The sequence below is a fragment of the Epinephelus lanceolatus genome, chromosome 19 (assembly GCF_041903045.1).
Source record: "Epinephelus lanceolatus isolate andai-2023 chromosome 19, ASM4190304v1, whole genome shotgun sequence".
In the NCBI taxonomy this organism is placed as follows: domain Eukaryota; kingdom Metazoa; phylum Chordata; class Actinopteri; order Perciformes; family Serranidae; genus Epinephelus; species Epinephelus lanceolatus.
Window position 1 is genome coordinate 1026114 of NC_135752.1, and position 17884 is coordinate 1043997.

General features: G+C 42.5%; 1 protein-coding gene across 8 annotated transcripts in view; it reads right to left on the reverse strand.

Moving 5' to 3' along the window:
- The window catches only part of nek6 (NIMA-related kinase 6), a 112438-nt gene that overhangs the window by 66769 nt on the left and 27785 nt on the right, over window positions 1-17884 (reverse strand). For 5 of the 8 annotated variants that reach the window (XM_033646794.2, XM_033646791.2, XM_033646788.2 and 2 more), the window contains 2 exons: window positions 7667-7767; window positions 5921-6061 (listed from right to left, as the gene is read on the reverse strand). In XM_033646794.2, coding sequence (XP_033502685.1) covers window positions 5921-6061; window positions 7667-7744 — 219 coding nt within the window. In that variant the 5' untranslated portion in view covers window positions 7745-7767. The remainder of the gene's footprint in view (window positions 1-5920; window positions 6062-7666; window positions 7768-17884) is intronic. The other 3 variants (XM_078162371.1, XM_078162372.1, XM_033646796.2) reach the window with 1 other exon arrangement.

Consider the following 17884-nt stretch of genomic DNA (forward strand, 5'->3'; position numbering starts at 1 on the left):
ACTGAGGACACTCACTGTCTGCAGGTCGCTGCCTCAGGTACATGTTCAGATAAAGTGTTAGCCTACACACAGACAGCTTTCATTTTAGTTTGTCTTTAACACTTTGCTGTTAGCACAGCGAGTGCGATGTGCTTGTGTCGACCACGATCATCAATCATAACAGCGGTGAATGAGAGACTGCGGACAGAGCAGATTGAAATATGGCTTTTTACATGCTGATCACATGTATTGATAAAGTATTGGCTTGGCTGGCTTTATTGCACTTACTCACAGTAACAAGCGTAGTTGTCGTCAACTAGAGTAATCTTGAAGTTATATTCCCTTCATCTGCACCGCGGCCTCTCTCCTGTTGAGTTTGTGTGTGTGTGTGCGTGTGTGTGTGCGTGCGCTGTGAGGGGTGACATGCAGAGAGCAGGAGAGAGGCTGCAGAATGATGATGAAACAGAAACTTTAAAAAGTAACGCCGATAATGGCGGAGCTTACTATTATTACGGTGTTGATTAAACTTGCCTTGGGTTGTTTAATACCGGGTCTCGGTACCAATCCCTGCAGGGGCGTTTGATTAAGTCTCCCAGTTGGCCGGTGATAGATTGGTGTCAAACTGTCACTACAGCTCGTCCGAGCGGTTCATGTCAGGCTCGAATCAAACTAGGGCTGCACGGTATATGCGGTAGACGGTAGAAATGATATAAATTTGGCCCACGGTAGAGATTTGCGCTCTACCGTCCTATCGTCTTTGACGTCATCGCACCTTCCTCAGTGTGAAAATGGCTGCGAGCACAGACAGCGGAGCAAGAGGAGCTGGTTCACATCTGTGATTTAGCGTAGCACGTGCAGCATGTGTTGCTGGAGAACTTGTGAGTGAGTGAGTTAATGTTTTATGAACTGCCCTGGATTTCTCAGACTCTTTTAGCGACTTACCGCTCAGAGGGAACTCATTCAGTGTCTCCTCTGGCAGCAGCACAGCGTCTCTCCCTCTCCTCTCTCGCCGTGCGCACACGGGAGTTGGTTTTCGGCAAGAGAGTTTGTCATAAACCTTTGGTAATGTAAACCTATGTGACGCTAGGGGCTCCACAAAAAACTCCATATGTGAATGTGTGATAGTTGTGGTATCATAGCAGCCTGTCACAGGTTACAGTGTGATGATTAGAGGAGAAATGGCAGAGCATAAAGGTCCAGGTGGAAAAAACACAACTCAGTCATTTAGGATTTTGCTAAAAGAAGGAAATTACCTTTTGATATAGATCCCAGGGGACATTTTGCACCATAGAGTACTGGGTTTTAATTTTGAGTTTTGAGATCTGCATTCTGCACAATAAATGCTCTAAAAAATACATTATATCTTTGCTTTTGTTGTTGTTGTTGTTTTTTTTATCAATTTAGCTTTGCTAAGGGACTACAAAACCCATTCAGAAACACTTCTATTATAACTTTTACACTTAAATTTATACCGCAATATATACCGTTACCGTGAAGGGATTCAATTTATACCGTGATATAAATTTTAGGTCATACCGCCCAGCCCTAAATCAAACCCACCACTGGTGATATACGCATCGTCTCATTTGATGTTGCCCAATAAGAATCCAGAATGTCATCAAAAAGACGCATTTTTTTTTCTCAAAAGACGCAGGTGTCAAAGCCGTGTTGACAGGAAAGAGGCAGAGGAGAAAATCACCTGGGGCAGTGCGGGCGGGGCATCAAGGCGACTGCGGCCGTAAGGTGCTGATACACAAAACCGACATCAAAGAACTAGCGGCGACGAAAGCCAGCTGTTGCGTCATCTACGTCGCCTCACGTCGCCCTGTGTCAGTTGCATTTGAACACACTACAAAGACTATGCCCGATGGCCAATTAACATGTACGTTCTGCGCCCGCGTGAGAGGAAATTACGCAAAAAGAGAAACCGGAAGTCCGAGGAATGCATGAGATAAACAAAGTAGCAGATTGAGAGAGTGGTACATCCTGTCAGCCGAGGGGTTTCCTATCTGTGCAGCCGAGCACTGCAGCACCTCCACGGACTATTACATCCAGACGGTCCCCGTGTTTCCTCCTCAGGCTCCACTTCACTCAGCTGCCCGATAAACCCGCTGCTTCTTCCCACTTTAACCTGAATAACAAACCAGGGCTCGGTGCTCCGGTTGGATCCAAACGGAGAGCCGGGGCTAGCTCAGAGACTAGCGGAGGCTAACTGGCTGTGCTTCCCTCCGGTCATGCTGCAGCTAACGTTCCGCTAGCCGCTCCCAGCTAGCTCCGGTTTGTTATTCAGGTTAAAGTGTGAAGAAGCAGCGGGTCTGTGGGGCAGCTGAGTGAAGTGGAGCCTGAGGAGGAAACACCGGTTAGCCCCGGTTTCACTACAGGCAGATTCACTCGCTACAGGGGCGAGGAAATAAAACCTGAACAGCCAATCAGAGTGATCTCTCTCACCGACAAGCTCCGCCGCAGATTCAACATGCTCAATCATCCGAAAAGCCGCCGATGCTGAAGTGCGGACAGTGCGGGACACACCGCAAAAACTAGGGCAACAGATGCTCCCCGACGGCCCGACTTTCACTGATAGCCAACCGTCGGCTTGGTGTATCAGGGCCTTTAGGGCAGATATTTTTTTCAAGAGCACAGGGCCAAATTAGGCCATGGCCCTCGTGGCCCTTGTGAAATTTCTGCTCCGCTTATAACTGAAGTGCACAGCACTAAGAAAAGGAGTCTTTATGAAGACAGAGATGTTACAGTGATAAAGGGTGATACTAGGAGTCATGACTGGGTCCAGCACGCTTCCTGCATCCAGAAATAGCCCAGCAGTTGGTTGACTATCATCAGATTTTCAATCCAAACAGTTTAAAACCAAAATCGATCATGTCCGACACGGGACATCAGCTGACAAATATTTTAGGAGAATGGATAACATTCAGACTCAGACAACACTAGATCATTCAAGCACAGGAAATTGAAGACACAGGTAGAGATGTGCTGCTGCCATCTTGGAACGGTATGAAAGACCTTCTGTGCGGAGTAGGCATGGACTTCCCCATGTCAACGTGGGTTTTTTCCAGGTATTTCAGCTTCCTCCCACAGTCCAAAGACATGCAGGTTAGGTTAATTGGTTACCCTAAATTGCCAGTAGGTGTGAATGTGAGCTTGAATGGTTGTCTGTCTCTATACAGTGCCCTCCAAAAGTATTGGAACAATGAAGCCAATTCCTTTATTTTTGTTGTAGACTGAAAATATTTGGGTTTGACATCAAAAGATGAATATGGGACAAGAGATCAATGTTTCAGCTTTTATTTCCAGGTATTTACATCTGGATCTGATACACAACTTAGAAGATAGCACCTTTTGTTTGAACCCACCCATTTTTCATGAGAGCAAAAGTATTGGAACATGTGACTGACAGGTGTGTTTTGTTGCCCAGGTGTCTCCCAATTACATTGATTATTCAAACAATAAATAGCACTGAATGTCTGAGCTCAGTTTCAGATTGGGTACGATAGGTTTTGCCTGTGCAGACTGCATTTAGAGGTGGAACCAACATGAAAACCAGAGAGCTGTCTATGGGTGAAAAAGAAGCAATTGTAAATCTGAGAGAAGATGGACAATCAATCAGAGCCATTGCACAAACATTGGCCATAGCCAGTACAACCATTTGGAATGTCCTGAAGAAGAAAGAAACCACTGGTGTACTAAGCAACAGACGTCGAACAGGTAGACCAAGGAAAACATCAGCAGTTGATGACAGAAACATTGTGAGAGCTGTAAAGAAAGACCCTAAAACAACTGTTAGTGACATCAGCAACAACCTCCAGAGGGCAGGAGTGAAGGTATCACAATCTACTGTTCGCAGAAGACTTCATGAACAAAAGTACAGAGGCTACACCAGAAGATGCAAACCACTCATTAGCAAGAAGAATAGGAAGGCCAGGCTGGAATTTGCCAAAAGGTACAGAGATGAGCCTCAAAAATTCTGGGAAAAAGTTTTATGGACTGATGAGACAAAGATTAACTTTTTCCAAAGTGATGGAAAGGCCAAAGTTTGGAGAAAGAAAGGATCTGCTCATGATCCCAAACATACAAGCTCATCTGTGAAACACGGTGGAGGTAATGTCATGGCTTGGGCTTGCATGGCTTCTTCTGGGACGGGCTCTTTTATCTTCATTGATGATGTAACACATGATGGCAGCAGCAAAATGAACTCAGAAGTCTACAGAAACATTTTGTCTGCTAATTTAAAGAAAGATGCAACCAAACTGATTGGGAGATCCTTCATCATGCAGCAAGATAACGACCCAAAACACACTGCCAAAACAACAAAGGAGTTCATCAGGGGCAAGAAGTGGAAGGTTTTAGACTGGCCAAGTCAGTCTCCAGACTTAAACCCAATAGAGCATGCATTTTACCTGCTGAAGAGGAGACTGAAGGGAGTAACCCCCCAAAACAAACAACAGCTGAAAGAGGCTGCGGTGAAAGCCTGGAAAAGCATCACAAAAGAAGAATGCAAAAGTTTGGTGATGTCAATGGGTCACAGGCTTGATGCAGTTATTGAAAGCAAAGGATTTGCAACTAAATATTAAGTCTCATTCACTTTAATCTATTTTAAGTTTATATGTTCCAATACTTTTGCTCACCTAAAAAATTTGTGTTCCATTACAAATAATGCTATCTTCTAAGTTGTGTATCAGATCCAGATGTAAATACCTGGAAATAAAAGCTGAAATGTTGATCTCTTGTCTCATATTCATCTTTTGATGTCAAACCCAAAGGGCACTGTATATCAGCCTGCGATAGTCTGGCGATCTGTCCAGGGTGTACCCCGCTTCTCGCCCAATGTCAGCTGGGATAGGCTCCAGCACCCCCGCGACCCCCAACGGGATAAATGGTTACGGAAAAATAAATGAATTCTTAACCAAACACATATTTTGTAATGTCACATTGACCTTGACCTTTGACCTGCAAGTACATTCTTATTATTTCAGTCCAAGTGGACATTTGTGTCAAATTAGAAGAAATTCCCTTTAAGTGTTCTTGAGATATTGGTTCACGAGAATGAGACAGATGCAAGGTCACAGTGACTTTGACCTCTGCCCACCAAAACTAATCAAGTCATCGTTGAGTCCAAGTAGACATTTGTGCCAAATCTGAAGAAATTCCTTTTGGGTGTTCTTAAGATATCCTGTTCACTAGGTTGGGACTTACATACATATCTACAGATGGACAACCCGAAAACATAATGCCTCCAGCTTCCAGCCACAGCTATCGCTACCTGTGAAAGCATGGATGCTTCACACAGAGAAGATCTATTCAATCAGCACAGTTTCAAGGTGGACACCAAAGATGTGTGTCACCAATTCAGTATCTGACCAAATGTTTCCTCTTCTATTCCTGAGATGGCCAGAAAAGTGTTTAATGCAGAACATTATGATGTCACAGTGAAGTTGACCTTTAACCTTCTGGGTATAAAATGTCATCATTTAATTGTTTTATCCTTGTAGACTTTTTTTGTGAAATGTTGTCATAATTAGCATGCATGAATTATTGAGTCTTGGACCAAAACATGTTTTGTGAAGAAATTCCCTAAGGGTGTTCTTGAGAATTAGACGAACACAAAGTCACAGTGACCTTGACCTTTGACCACCAAAATGTAATCAGTTCACTCATTTCAAGTAGATTTGTGTACCAAATAAGAAATTCCCTAGTTCTTATTGAACAAAGTCACAGTGACCTTGACCTTTGACCTACGACCACCAAATTCTAATCATTTCATCCTTGAGTCCAAGTGGGCATGATGATGATACATAAATCAAATACAATATTAAATTGGCCAAATAATAAAAACACATTCACTATGCGAACAATCTTGACAAGTGTATCTGTATGAATTTAGAATAAGGTTATGAATCAGTATCAGACACACTGCTGTGTACAGTACCTGGACTTTCTTGAGTGCAACCAGCTGTCCCTCCAGCAGATATGTGGCTTTATAGACCTCACTGAACTGGCCCCGACCAATCTTCTTCTCTATGCGGAGGTTTGCCAGAGTGCAGCAGTATCTACCGCCTGGCACATTTTTCTGTACAAGAAAACACTGTATTAAAAGGTTTATTGATGTATTGCACCTCTAAATCTCACTAATAAACATGTTTTATCTTGTGGTTGTAATTGTGCGGGTGTTATGTGATAAACTATTTCTTGGCTGGGAGCACTGACTTCCTGAAGTCTCTCTTGGTTGTTTGGTAACCTCATAGTGAATGATAAGGATATGATTCCAGGAAGTTACTGCACCAGGTCAAGAAATAGGCCAGCATCCCGTAAAACAACTTGTCATTATGAACTAGTGGACCCTGCGGTCTGTGTGGGTTCATGAGAGGAAACAATATATATCATATGAACATATTTCTCCTCTATTAGTGTTGTTCAGCACATGTATAAGATGTGACTTGATCATCGTAGTAGGCTATTTGTCCCTCCTCCACTGTGATTGAACAGCCAAAGTGACAGTGAAAAGCATGGCATTTTTACCTAAAATTGAACATTTTTCAACTCTCTGCACTCAAAAAAACCCCAAAACACCCAACAGGCAGCACTCAGCACAGAATTCACTCCCAGTGCCTTGTCGCACTGCTGCTGTTTGTAGCACATTGTAAATACACAAAGCATTAAGCGCTTTAGTGGACACGGCCCCTTACTCACAGCAAGTAATAGAAGAAGCATATTCACCAAAATGTCGAACCATTCCTTTTAAGTCTTTTTATGTTGGATTAGGGCCTGTGTCCACAGGGATTTTTTTTCTGAGCCCAGCAAACTTTTTCTTTAAATTGTTGCCAGTAAGGAGAAAGCTTATGCAGCTGCATTAAAAAAAAAAGCAGGAGCACTTTTTTCAGAGCGCTCCTGCTTTTTTTTTTTTCGTGGCCGCTCTGAGCACTTCTAGTTCTAGTTTCTAAGAAAACCTCTTGACTTTTCAGAAAGGTGCTGGTGTCGCCACTGTAACTCTTTAAGCTAATGTCTATCCCGAGCTGTATGTAAATACAAAGACAGAAAGCCCATTTGTGGGAGCAGATTGGTGGGACACTGACTGTTGCTGTTGAGTGTTGTGCTTTTATCACTGTATGCTTTGTAAGCTTGTTGTTAACTGTGTAGTCAACCTTCTGCTAACGTAGCATTATGTTAACTACCTAGCTAGTATTCATGCTAAGATACTGTTGTCATAGAAACAAAACCTATGTGAAGCACGTCAATAAAAATGCGCACACTGGGTTGACACACTCCCCGGCACCGTGCCACAGCTTTTCTGCCACAGAAAAACACCATGTGGACGCAGGCCCTTAAGCCTCATATAAACTATCAAACAATCAGCCTTGTGCTTCATACTGTCCATTTCCATATAATGTATGATTACAGTAAGTGTAAGCACTGGTCTGCCCATCACTCAGCACAGTATATGCTGACTTGTTATCTTGTTCGTTTAGCTTTAGTCAAATACATGGGTTTTAGCCATAAATCTGGATTGTCAGACTTTATAGGAGAGTGGGAAGCTAACTGACAGTATCAGCTGTGTCAACATGCACATTATGAAACTTGGATAATATGATCACATGTTTTAGACCAAGAAACATTTCTCTTTTATCTGTCAAAGTACTTATAATCTGACTCATAATACACTGGTTAAATGCCCTACCTGATCCTCCTTATCTGGTATTTTGTAGAGATTGTTGTGGTTGTCTAAGGTGGGCTGGTTGTTGTTCTGTGCCTCCATGCTAGCAGCACACCCACCTTCTGCTGTAACACAGAAAATGCATGTTCATTGACAGCATAAAAAACACTACAGTTGTGATGAGATGCAGATGAGAGATGAAAGGAAGGTGACCTGTCTGCAGGCTACATGTGACCCATGTGTTATACTGTCTGAATACAGCAGTAAGCACTTGCGATACCTAATTTGTTCTCTGTGTCAGTAGATATCATCAGTGTCTCTTGTTAGTCTTTCATACTGACAATGCGCATGTAACTCTGCGTGTGTGTGTGTGTGTGTGTGTGTGTGTGTGTGTGTGTGTGTGTGTTTGGTAATTCGGTAATAGGGTAAAGGAATATGTATGAGCTGACATTTGCAGTATTACTGAGAGTGTAAGTAAGTAAAATTTTATTTATATAGCAACTTTCAAAATCTACGTTAAAGAGTGCTGTACAAAAGGAGAAAGGCAACAGTACAAAGTATGAGTACAACAATAACATCACAACTGGAGAAAATGGCACCAAAAAAACCCCATAACAAAACAAACTAGAATTTCTGCCCCGTGGTCGGAGGGCTGGGTGATATGGACAAAAATTCATATCTGGGTATTTTCAGGCTGAGTCGGGATGCAAGATATATATCTCGGTATTTTCTACATGTTCAGTTTCAAGTTAAAGCCACATTTGAGATGTCAGAAGCACTTTTATAAAAACTGACTTTGATCTAAATAAAATGCAAAGACAGGGATTTTTTTCCTGTTTGAAAATATACAGCTGTATACATCAGGAGAAAAGGGTGATTTTGGACCACGACTATGCTCCGGATGTGTAGTGTAAGATTTAATCTTTAATCAGGTAGAGGTGTAAAACTGCATAAGTTGATTAAGAGTGAAGAACATATAACCATGTTTTATGTTACCAGTTCCTATAAAACTGTTTGTTATGCGTCTATGTGTGATAAAACAATGTTATACAAGTTTATGTAGTCATAACATAGGGATATGTATTCACATTGAAGAGCACACATATATCACACCATGTATTGTTTAATAATAACACACATACACTCTTTAATGCTTGTATTGCATGACACACACTCAAAGCTCACACTGCATGAAAGCACAGGGGACTGTATAGAGAAAGTCCCCAGGTTTCATACATTTTTAAAAAATAAAGTGAAACCAGCCCCGAACCTAACGGTGGGAGAATTTGGGGATTTCCAGGCCTAGGTCATGTTTGGACAAGGGCCCAAGGGGCCTGCCACCAATAGATTTGGACCAGATGGAAAAAAGGCTAAAAAGAAAAAGATCTGCCACCAATAGGTTTGGGTTTAGGTGGGAAGGATTAAAGGAAAAGGGTGGAGATTCTCTCGAATCTTCACCAGCAGAAAAGGAAGAGCGCAGAGAGTGAAACTTCAGTCGTGCTCCGGAGCCTGACTCAATGAGTTGTATGTGTTGTTGCTTGTGAACACATTAAACTCGATTGCACCTGATTCTACTTGACTCCAGTGTTTCTCTAAGAGTTAGCCAGCTGAACCTAAGGTACTAATTCAACTCAGAGGACGACCTGCAAGAGAAGTAGAAGACGAGGTCGGGAGCCATCTGGCCCACTTCCAGGCCCTGATTTTCGCTTCTACAGATGTCCTCAGGAAGCGCCGGGAATACGCAGAGGCAAAGAGTGTGTTGCGGGAGAAAAAGCTACGTTTTCAAACACCTTTCCCGGCGAGACTGAGGGTTTTCTACGAGGGGGAGACGTGTGTGTACAACTCGGCAGCAAAAGCCACGAAGGACATGGCGAGGCGAGGTCACCCGGTGACGGTACTCAAGCCTCCAGCAAGCTGGTCGGACAGGATTAAGACTTTGATGTGGCACTCCGCCCGGGCGCCAAAAGGAGGAGAAAAACCTGCCGAAACTCAGCGACCGGGATATAAGAAAAAACTGGACGCTTTCAGGAGAGAGTGACATGCGGGCATGCTTGGTTTAAAAGCTGGAAATTCACTACACCCATGTAATTGCCTTTTGATTTGTGTATTACATCCCCAGGTGGGATAAAAACTGAAACTTTCTGTTGGTAGTGAAACATACAGCGAGGCAATGATGTACTGACGTTTCCCTCAGGACTTGATAATGTCACTATTGTTTATGGCTCATCTGATCGGGACTTGAAGGAGTGAGTGAAAGCATGTACCACGTCAGAGCTGTTAGGGAGGGCCCTCCACAACCAGAGCGGTGTGGAAATTATCCCTCCGAGCCGTCACATCATCTCGGCTCCTATAAGGTCACAAAGACGACCTCATTACAAGGGACTTACTACTTTTAAGTTGTAACACTAAAACTGTTCATGTTTTATCGTTCTGTTTTGTTCGTGTTCTTTAAAAGTTTGAGTGGCAAAAGGGGAAGATTGTGGAGGAAAATGACTCACAAGTTCAAGATTACATGGAGGAAAAGAAAGCTTCAATTAGCTTAGTGACCTACAATGTGAAAGGGGTCCTCAATCCGATAAAAAGGAGTAAAATTTTAGGAAAAATGAGAAAGGATAAAGCAGGAATAGTATATTTACAAGAAACTCATTTATCTGAACAAGAACATGCCAAACTTTGTAGGCAGGGCCTGCAAGTTTTTTCATCGTCATACAAGTTAGGACGTAGGAGAGGTGTGGCAACATTAATATCTGGTAAGATTGTTTTTGAAAAATTATCAGAATTTAAAGATAAGGAGGGAAGATATAATATGGTTATTGGAAGATTGGAAGGAATTGAAGTCACTTTGCTGAATGTATATGCTCCACCAGGTGCGAAATGGTTATTTTATAAGCACATTTCTGATTTGATGATATCCAAAGCACAAGGAATAGTGATATGTGGGGGCGATTTTAATTTAAGGTTAAATCCGAGTTGGGACACTTCAGGACCCAGCCATAACCAGAATAATAGTTTGAGTAAAAAAATGAGAGAGATGCTTAAGGAAATGGGAATTTGTGATGTGTGGAGGGAATTTAACCCCACTACTAGGGATTACACGTTTTATTCTTCACCCCATTCAACTTACTCTAGAACTGACTATTTTTTTTTTTGTATAATAAGGATATTTGCAGAATTAAGTCATGTAGAATTGGAATGATGGACTTGTCTGACCATAGCCCTGTTTACATGGACTTAGACATCAAAAACAAGACAAATACTTTCTCATGGAGATTGAACTCAAGCATACTTAAAGGAGCAATGAAACTAGAATTGCAGGATGAAATCCAAACTTATCTGGAGGAAAATGATAATGGGGAAGTCTCTCCTCCTATATTATGGGACGCCTGCAAAGCAGTCTTAACCCTGTAAAACCCACTGTTGCAAATTTACAACATCACTTTTAACAATTCTAAAAAAAGGCCTGCACATTTACATAGTTATGGGTCCTATTGTTTGTCCTCACAATGCTGTTGGATAGAAGAAGTGTTTATAGGTCTGGTCATCTGGCCATGAACTCACTCTACCTGCAAACTTCCCGTTGAGCTCATCTCCTTTTGTTGCATGACTGGATTTGTCAGGATTAAAGTAAGTAAAATTCCTCAAATATTTTTTTTGTGTTTATTACAATGTCTAGAACACGTACATATTTAGTTATTTTGGAAAACATTCATCAAATTTGATTTATAGCTTGTTATGTCTATGTTGTAATTCTACAACGTTGGGTCAGTGTGGTAGTCAAAATAGCCTGTGCTTCCTTACACATTACATAAGGTCACTGCACTTCTCACATGGTCACAAATTGAAAAAAAAAAATGTAGTAGAAATTTAAAGTATTAGATGATTCATTGTAACTAAGCTCTAAATGTGCTTTTCTGTTAAATTTTTACTTAGTTTAGCTTAGACCATAATTAAACACATGAATAAATTGTATGGGGTATTTGAAACTCCAGCATCTATAGCAGTATTTGAAACTCCCTGTATCTTTGTAGTTTTTTGTTTGTTTTTTAACTTCTAAATGATCCTGAGCTATTTTTCTCAGTGTTGCCCAAGCAGCAGTTTGTAGCATTAGGAGATAGAAAAACAGGTTCTGAATGTTCTGGATTTGTTGGGGGGATGCCTGTTGCATTGTTCAGGGACAGGTGCGAATGGTCTTGAATGTGAACCTGTAAGTGCTCTGGGGGGATGCATGTGTTCCTTTCAGTATGATAAGTGGAGAGCATAATAGGCCAGCCAGACAGTATTGTTTGAATGTACTACCAATAATAAGGAAATTGAGAAGATGCTTGGCATGTACCTGAAGATGGGCCTAATGCAAATGTCTGGAATCCATATGTATTGGGAGACAGACACACGGTACACCCGTTTTTGATGTGATGCCCCGCAACAGATTCCAATCTCTGTTGACTTCATTACACTTTATAAACAACTTGACTGTGTCAGAGATGGAAAAGAAGGACAAACTCTGGAAACTCAGACCATGCAGGTGGTACCCGAAGAGCACAACTCTATGGATGAAATGATGATTCCTTTCAAGGGGAGATTCAGTAACATCAAGCAATATATGCGCGGCAAGCCACACCCATGGGGGTTCAAATTGTGGGTGAGAACTGGAATCTCTGGCATGCTCTGTGACTTTGATGTGTACCAAGGGAGTGTTGATGGAATACGACAAGCCAAATCTGAACTTGGACTGTCAGGTGATGTTGTGATGAAGCTCGCCTCCACGCTTCCAGAGGGTCAGAACTACAAGATCTATGCAGACAACTACTTCACCTGTGTCCCATTGGTAGTCAAGCTCCTTGAGCATGGAATCCATTATGTGGGAACAGCGAGGCAGGTATGCCTACCCAACTGCAACCCTGAAGATGAGAAGAGCTTGAAGAAAAAGGGGAGAGGAAGCTTTGATGTCCGAGTGGAGGGGAACCACAACATCTGCGCTGTCAAATGGTATGACAACAGAGCGGTCACACTTGTATCATCCTCTGCTGGACCAGAACCTGTGCAGAAGATTCAGCGCTGGGACAAAGCCACCAAAACCATTATTGATGTTGAGAGGCCTTACATTGTTGGTACCTACAACAAACACATGGGAGGTGTGGATTTGTTGGACTCATTTGCTGCCAAGTACAAGATCCCCATGACATCCCGCCGCTGGTACATGTACATCTTCTGGCACACCATCATCCTTGCTGTGATTAACGCCTGGCTCCTATACAAGCGGGACTGTAAAGCTCTGAAGATGACCAAGAAAGAGATACTGAACAGGAGACAGTTTCAGGTGCAACTTGCATCCTCTCTCATCCTGGTGAACACACACAACACAACACCCAAGAGAGGGCGACCATCTTCAGGGAAGACGAACACATTCACACAGACGGTGACATCAGGGAGCCCTTTGGATCCTCAAAAGAGACCATCCTCAACAGATGTGAGTCCCCCAGCCAAGAGGTCATCGGACCACCCCCCACTGGATGTACACAAAGACATGATTGCACATTTCCCAAAAAAGACGAAGAGAGGACGCTGCAGACACTGCAATAATGGATACACAAACACACTGTGTAGCAAGTGCAATGTTCGCCTGTGCTTCTCAGATGAAAAGAACTGTTTTAGAGACTATCACTGCAAGTGAACACAGACTTCATTCAAACCACAATGAAAGTGATGGAGGAAAAAGTTTTGTAAATACATTTTTTTCCAATATTTTTATTAATAAATGCTTATTCATACAACTATGATTGTTGTGTGATTATTACTCATGATATATACTAAATAAATAAATAAATAATAAATTGCTCATTTTTTTCTATATCTGGGTCTTACAGGGTTAAGAGGGAAAATTATAGCGAAATTGGCATTGCAAAAGAAACTTCGAAAAGAAAATTAAACAGATTAGAACTAGAACTAGATAACCTAGAAAGGAAAAATAAAGACAAAACAGACTTGGAAACTACACAAAAGATAAAAGACGTTAGTGAATGGTATAAGACCTTTAAAGAGCCACTAATACCATTGCTTCAGAGAACATTCAACTGGGTATTCGAAAAAGGTGAGATTCCTCCATCGTGGCGGGAAGTGGTCATTGCAGTGATACCAAAGGAGGGGAGGGATAGGTTGGATTGCTCCAATTATAGGCCGATTAGTGTTCTAAACCAGGACTACAAACTCTTTACCTCAATTTTAGCTAGGAGGCTAGAAAATATACTCCCAGATATTATTAATTTGGATCAGACCGGTTTCATTAGACAGAGGCAAACCCAGGACAATATACAACGGTCCCTACATATAGTCAACCATATCAAAATAAACAATATAGAAGCAGTTATATTAGGACTCGACGCTGAAAAGGCATTTGATTCTGTAGATTGGTCTTTTCTATATAGAGTATTATTTAGATTTCACTTTCACGAAAAATTTGTTGAGACAATAAAAGCATTATATAACAAACCAACAGCGAAGATACGGATTAATGGTGGATTATCAAATTCTTTTGAGCTAGAACGGGGATGCCGACAAGGTTGCCCCTTGTCCCCGCTTCTATTTGTGATTTTCATAGAGCCCTTGAGTCAGTGGATAAGGCAAAATGAGAAAATACATGGAATTAGACTGGCCCGAGGTGAGCAAAAAATAGCTTTATTTGCGGATGACATTTTATTATACTTGGAGCGCCCAAACACTTCCTTCCCTGACTTAAATACAACTTTAACAGAATATGGATCATTATCGGGTTACAGAATAAATACTCACAAATCCCAAGTACTGTCTTTTAACTACATACCCAGCTCACCTGTTAGAGATCAATTTAAAATAAATTGGGATCTAGAAGCCATGAAATATCCGGGGGTGAGTATTCCAAAAGAAACTGACAAAATTATACAACTAAACTACGGTCCTTTAATTTCTAGATTCAAGTCTGATCTGGCCAGATGGAATTTAGTTCCCTTCCTAGGTGTAGCACAAAGAGTAGAAGCAATAAAAATGAATTTATTACCACAAATTTTATATCTCTTTCAGACCATACCAGCTGAATACCCAAATGGAAAATTTCATGAATTACATAAGATGATTTCAAGATTTATTTGGCAGGGAAAGAGGCCAAGGATAAGGTATAGGACATTACAATTACCCAAAGAGAAAGGCGGTCTTTCCCTGCCAAATATTAAAAATTATTACTAGGCAGCACAGATAAAAACTCTAGTCCACATATACAACCCATTCTACAAGGCACAGTGGAAAGAGATAGAATGCCAGATATCAAGCGATATTCCACTGCAAGCTATAATAGGTGATAGTGCATTCATTAATTATCTAAAAGAAGCTAACCCATGGATAAAGACTTCACTCAAAATCTGGTTTCAAATCATTAGAGAACATCAGGCCAAAGAACCCTACCAGCTAATAAAATGGATAGCCTATGATCCAGATTTTACCCCCAACAGGATAGATACTGGATTTAAAAAATGGATAGATTACGGCATGATTAAATATAGTGACCTCTATGTAGACGGAGTTTTCAGAAACTTTGAGGAATTAAAAGTTCAACATGACCTAACGAATTTGGACCGATACAGATTTATACAAATCAGACATTATACTGAGATGATAATAAGAAAGGAGGATTTAGATAAAACAGACTCAGGTATTTTGAATGTTTTTTTAAAGGGATATAAATCGGACCCAGGTCATAAAAGTATTTCAAAGTTGTATACCGCACTAACTGAATTAATGGGTGAGGACACAATTTATATAAAAGAAAAATGGGAAAGGGAAGGGAATTTCACAATGCAATTGGAATTATGGGAATTGAACAAACAACAGTGGAAAAGTACAGCGGCCCTCTCCTGGAGAGAATTTGGATGGAAAAATATAATAAGGTTTTTTAAAACACCAGCACATCAACGGTTTTTAAACAGAGACACTTCTTGTTGGAGGTCCTGTGGAGATGACCAGGCAAATCACTACCATGTGTTCTGAGGTTGCCCACTGCTCAGGCAGTATTGGGGACAAATCAAAACTGTTATGGAAAAGGTATTGAAAGCAACAATCTCATTCTGCTTTGAAACATTGTACTTGGGTTTGACACCAGTTACTGTTAAGGGTTTTGAAAATAGGTATATGTTCAATATTTTGTTGTTGGCGAGTAAGAAGGCTCTCATGAGAAAGTGGTTGAAAACTGAAACCCCCACTGTTGAGGACTGGATCAATGTGATCCATGACATTTTTGTCATGGAAAAACTGACATTTGTACTCAGACTTGAACAGGAAAAGTTTGAAGACTGCTGGAAGTCATGGATTGAATATGTATTCTCCTTTAGATCGGACTTTAGGTAATCTTTAATAGACGAGACTAACCCACTAACTCCCCCAAGTTCTTGAGCTACTCCATTGTTGCTTTTTATATTTTGACTCTGTGATGTTCCAAGTGCTATATTGTCTCAGGAGTACATGTAAGCGGCTAGTCCTCCCCCCCACCCCTTTTTTTCCCCTTTCCTCTCTTTCATTGCTATGATACTAGGAAAGAATCAGGTAACAGGGTATGAGAAATATTGTTTTTTTTGTTTGTTTGTTTTGTCCCCCCACCCCACCCCCACCCTTTCTTTAAGATTGTTTTGTCTTCTTTTTGTTTTCTTACCCTTATATCAAAAGCAGGGACATGATGTAAGCATGCTGTAGTGTATAACATGTACCAGCCTTGTTCCAAATAAAAATTTAAATCAAAAAAAAAAAAGAAAATATACAGCTGTAACAACATGTAAATGAAAAATGATATAAAATAAATAGCAGGGCGGTACATTAACTTTTTGCACAGAGCACTGCAGCCTTAGCGACTTAAAGGTTAGCAGCACGGGACACAAAACTATAACAGAGGAGCAGTGCCGCCATCATGTGTCTGTGCTGTTGGATCACATTCAGGGTCTGGGGCTGCGCATCAACAAGAAAAAGTGCAGTCTCCAGCCTGCGCAGTTTACAGTTCACCCAGTTTCTAAGTGGCTGGATGCCAGAGCTGGGTTGGTGATGCCATCACAGGAGAGGCAGGTTTCTCTCTTATGGCAGCCTCGGTACTAGTGGTGCCGTTGGCTCTTCTACACATGCGTCCAGTCCAGAGGCATCTCTTCAGCCTGGGGCTATGTCCGCAGAGACTGTTGCAGGCAGCAGTGCTCGTCACTTAGCAGCTTTGTGCAGACCTGAGGTAGTGGCAGGACCCAGACAACATCTCGAGGGGGAGTATGCTCGGTCCAGTACTGCGTCACCAGGTGCTCTCTACAGATGCATCCATGGTGGGCAGGGGCGCACTCCACGAGGGCATGGACACCAGTTAGGTCTGGCACGCCCGCTGGAAGTGCCAGCATATCAATGCTCTAGAACTAAGAGCCATTCACCTGGCCCTCCAGCATTTTCTCCCAAGTCTGCAAGGCCGTCACATGCTAGTAAGAACTGGCAGCACAGTTGCAGCAGCATATGTCAACAGGCAAGGGGACCTGGGCTCCCCCAACCTCTCCAGAATAGCACACAGGCTGTGGCGTGGGCATAGACACAGTTCCTATCCGTCAGGGCCATGCATGTGCCCTGATTTGTGAACCAGGGGGTGGACCTACTCTCCAGGGGAGGCCCAAGTCCACGGGACTGGAGGCTGCATTCGGAGATGGTCGGGGAGATCTGGCACCTCTTTGGCAGGGCAGTGGCCGACCTGTTCGCAACCACGAACAATGCCCATTGCCCACTGCTCTGTTCCATGGGGTGGGACTCTCCCCCCTGCATTGATGCCATGGCACACCAGCTGCCTCAAAGCCTGCTGTATGAATTTCCCCCATTCTCTCTTCTCCCATATCTGCTGCAGAGAGTTTGGAAGGAGGAAGTGCAGCTGATCCTGGTGGCCCCGAACTGGCCCCACATGGGGTAGTGCCACTCATGGGCGGGAGGCCATTGGAGCTCCCTGTCAGGCGGGACCTTCAGAGTCATGCGCAGGGGGCCCTGCTCTATCCCCTTCCACAGAGGCTCAAACTTTGGGCCTGAGACTAATGTGCAACACACACCGCCGCCGTACGCCGCGCATCAAAACGCCCGCCTCTATTATATTCTATGAATCAACCCACACTGGTGCCGGCCGACGCGCCACGCCGCTCTGCTTCAACCCACTGCTCTATTTCCAGCGCGGCCGGCGCTCATGGCGGTGCTGCGAGAAAAGCCTTTTATGTACGTCTC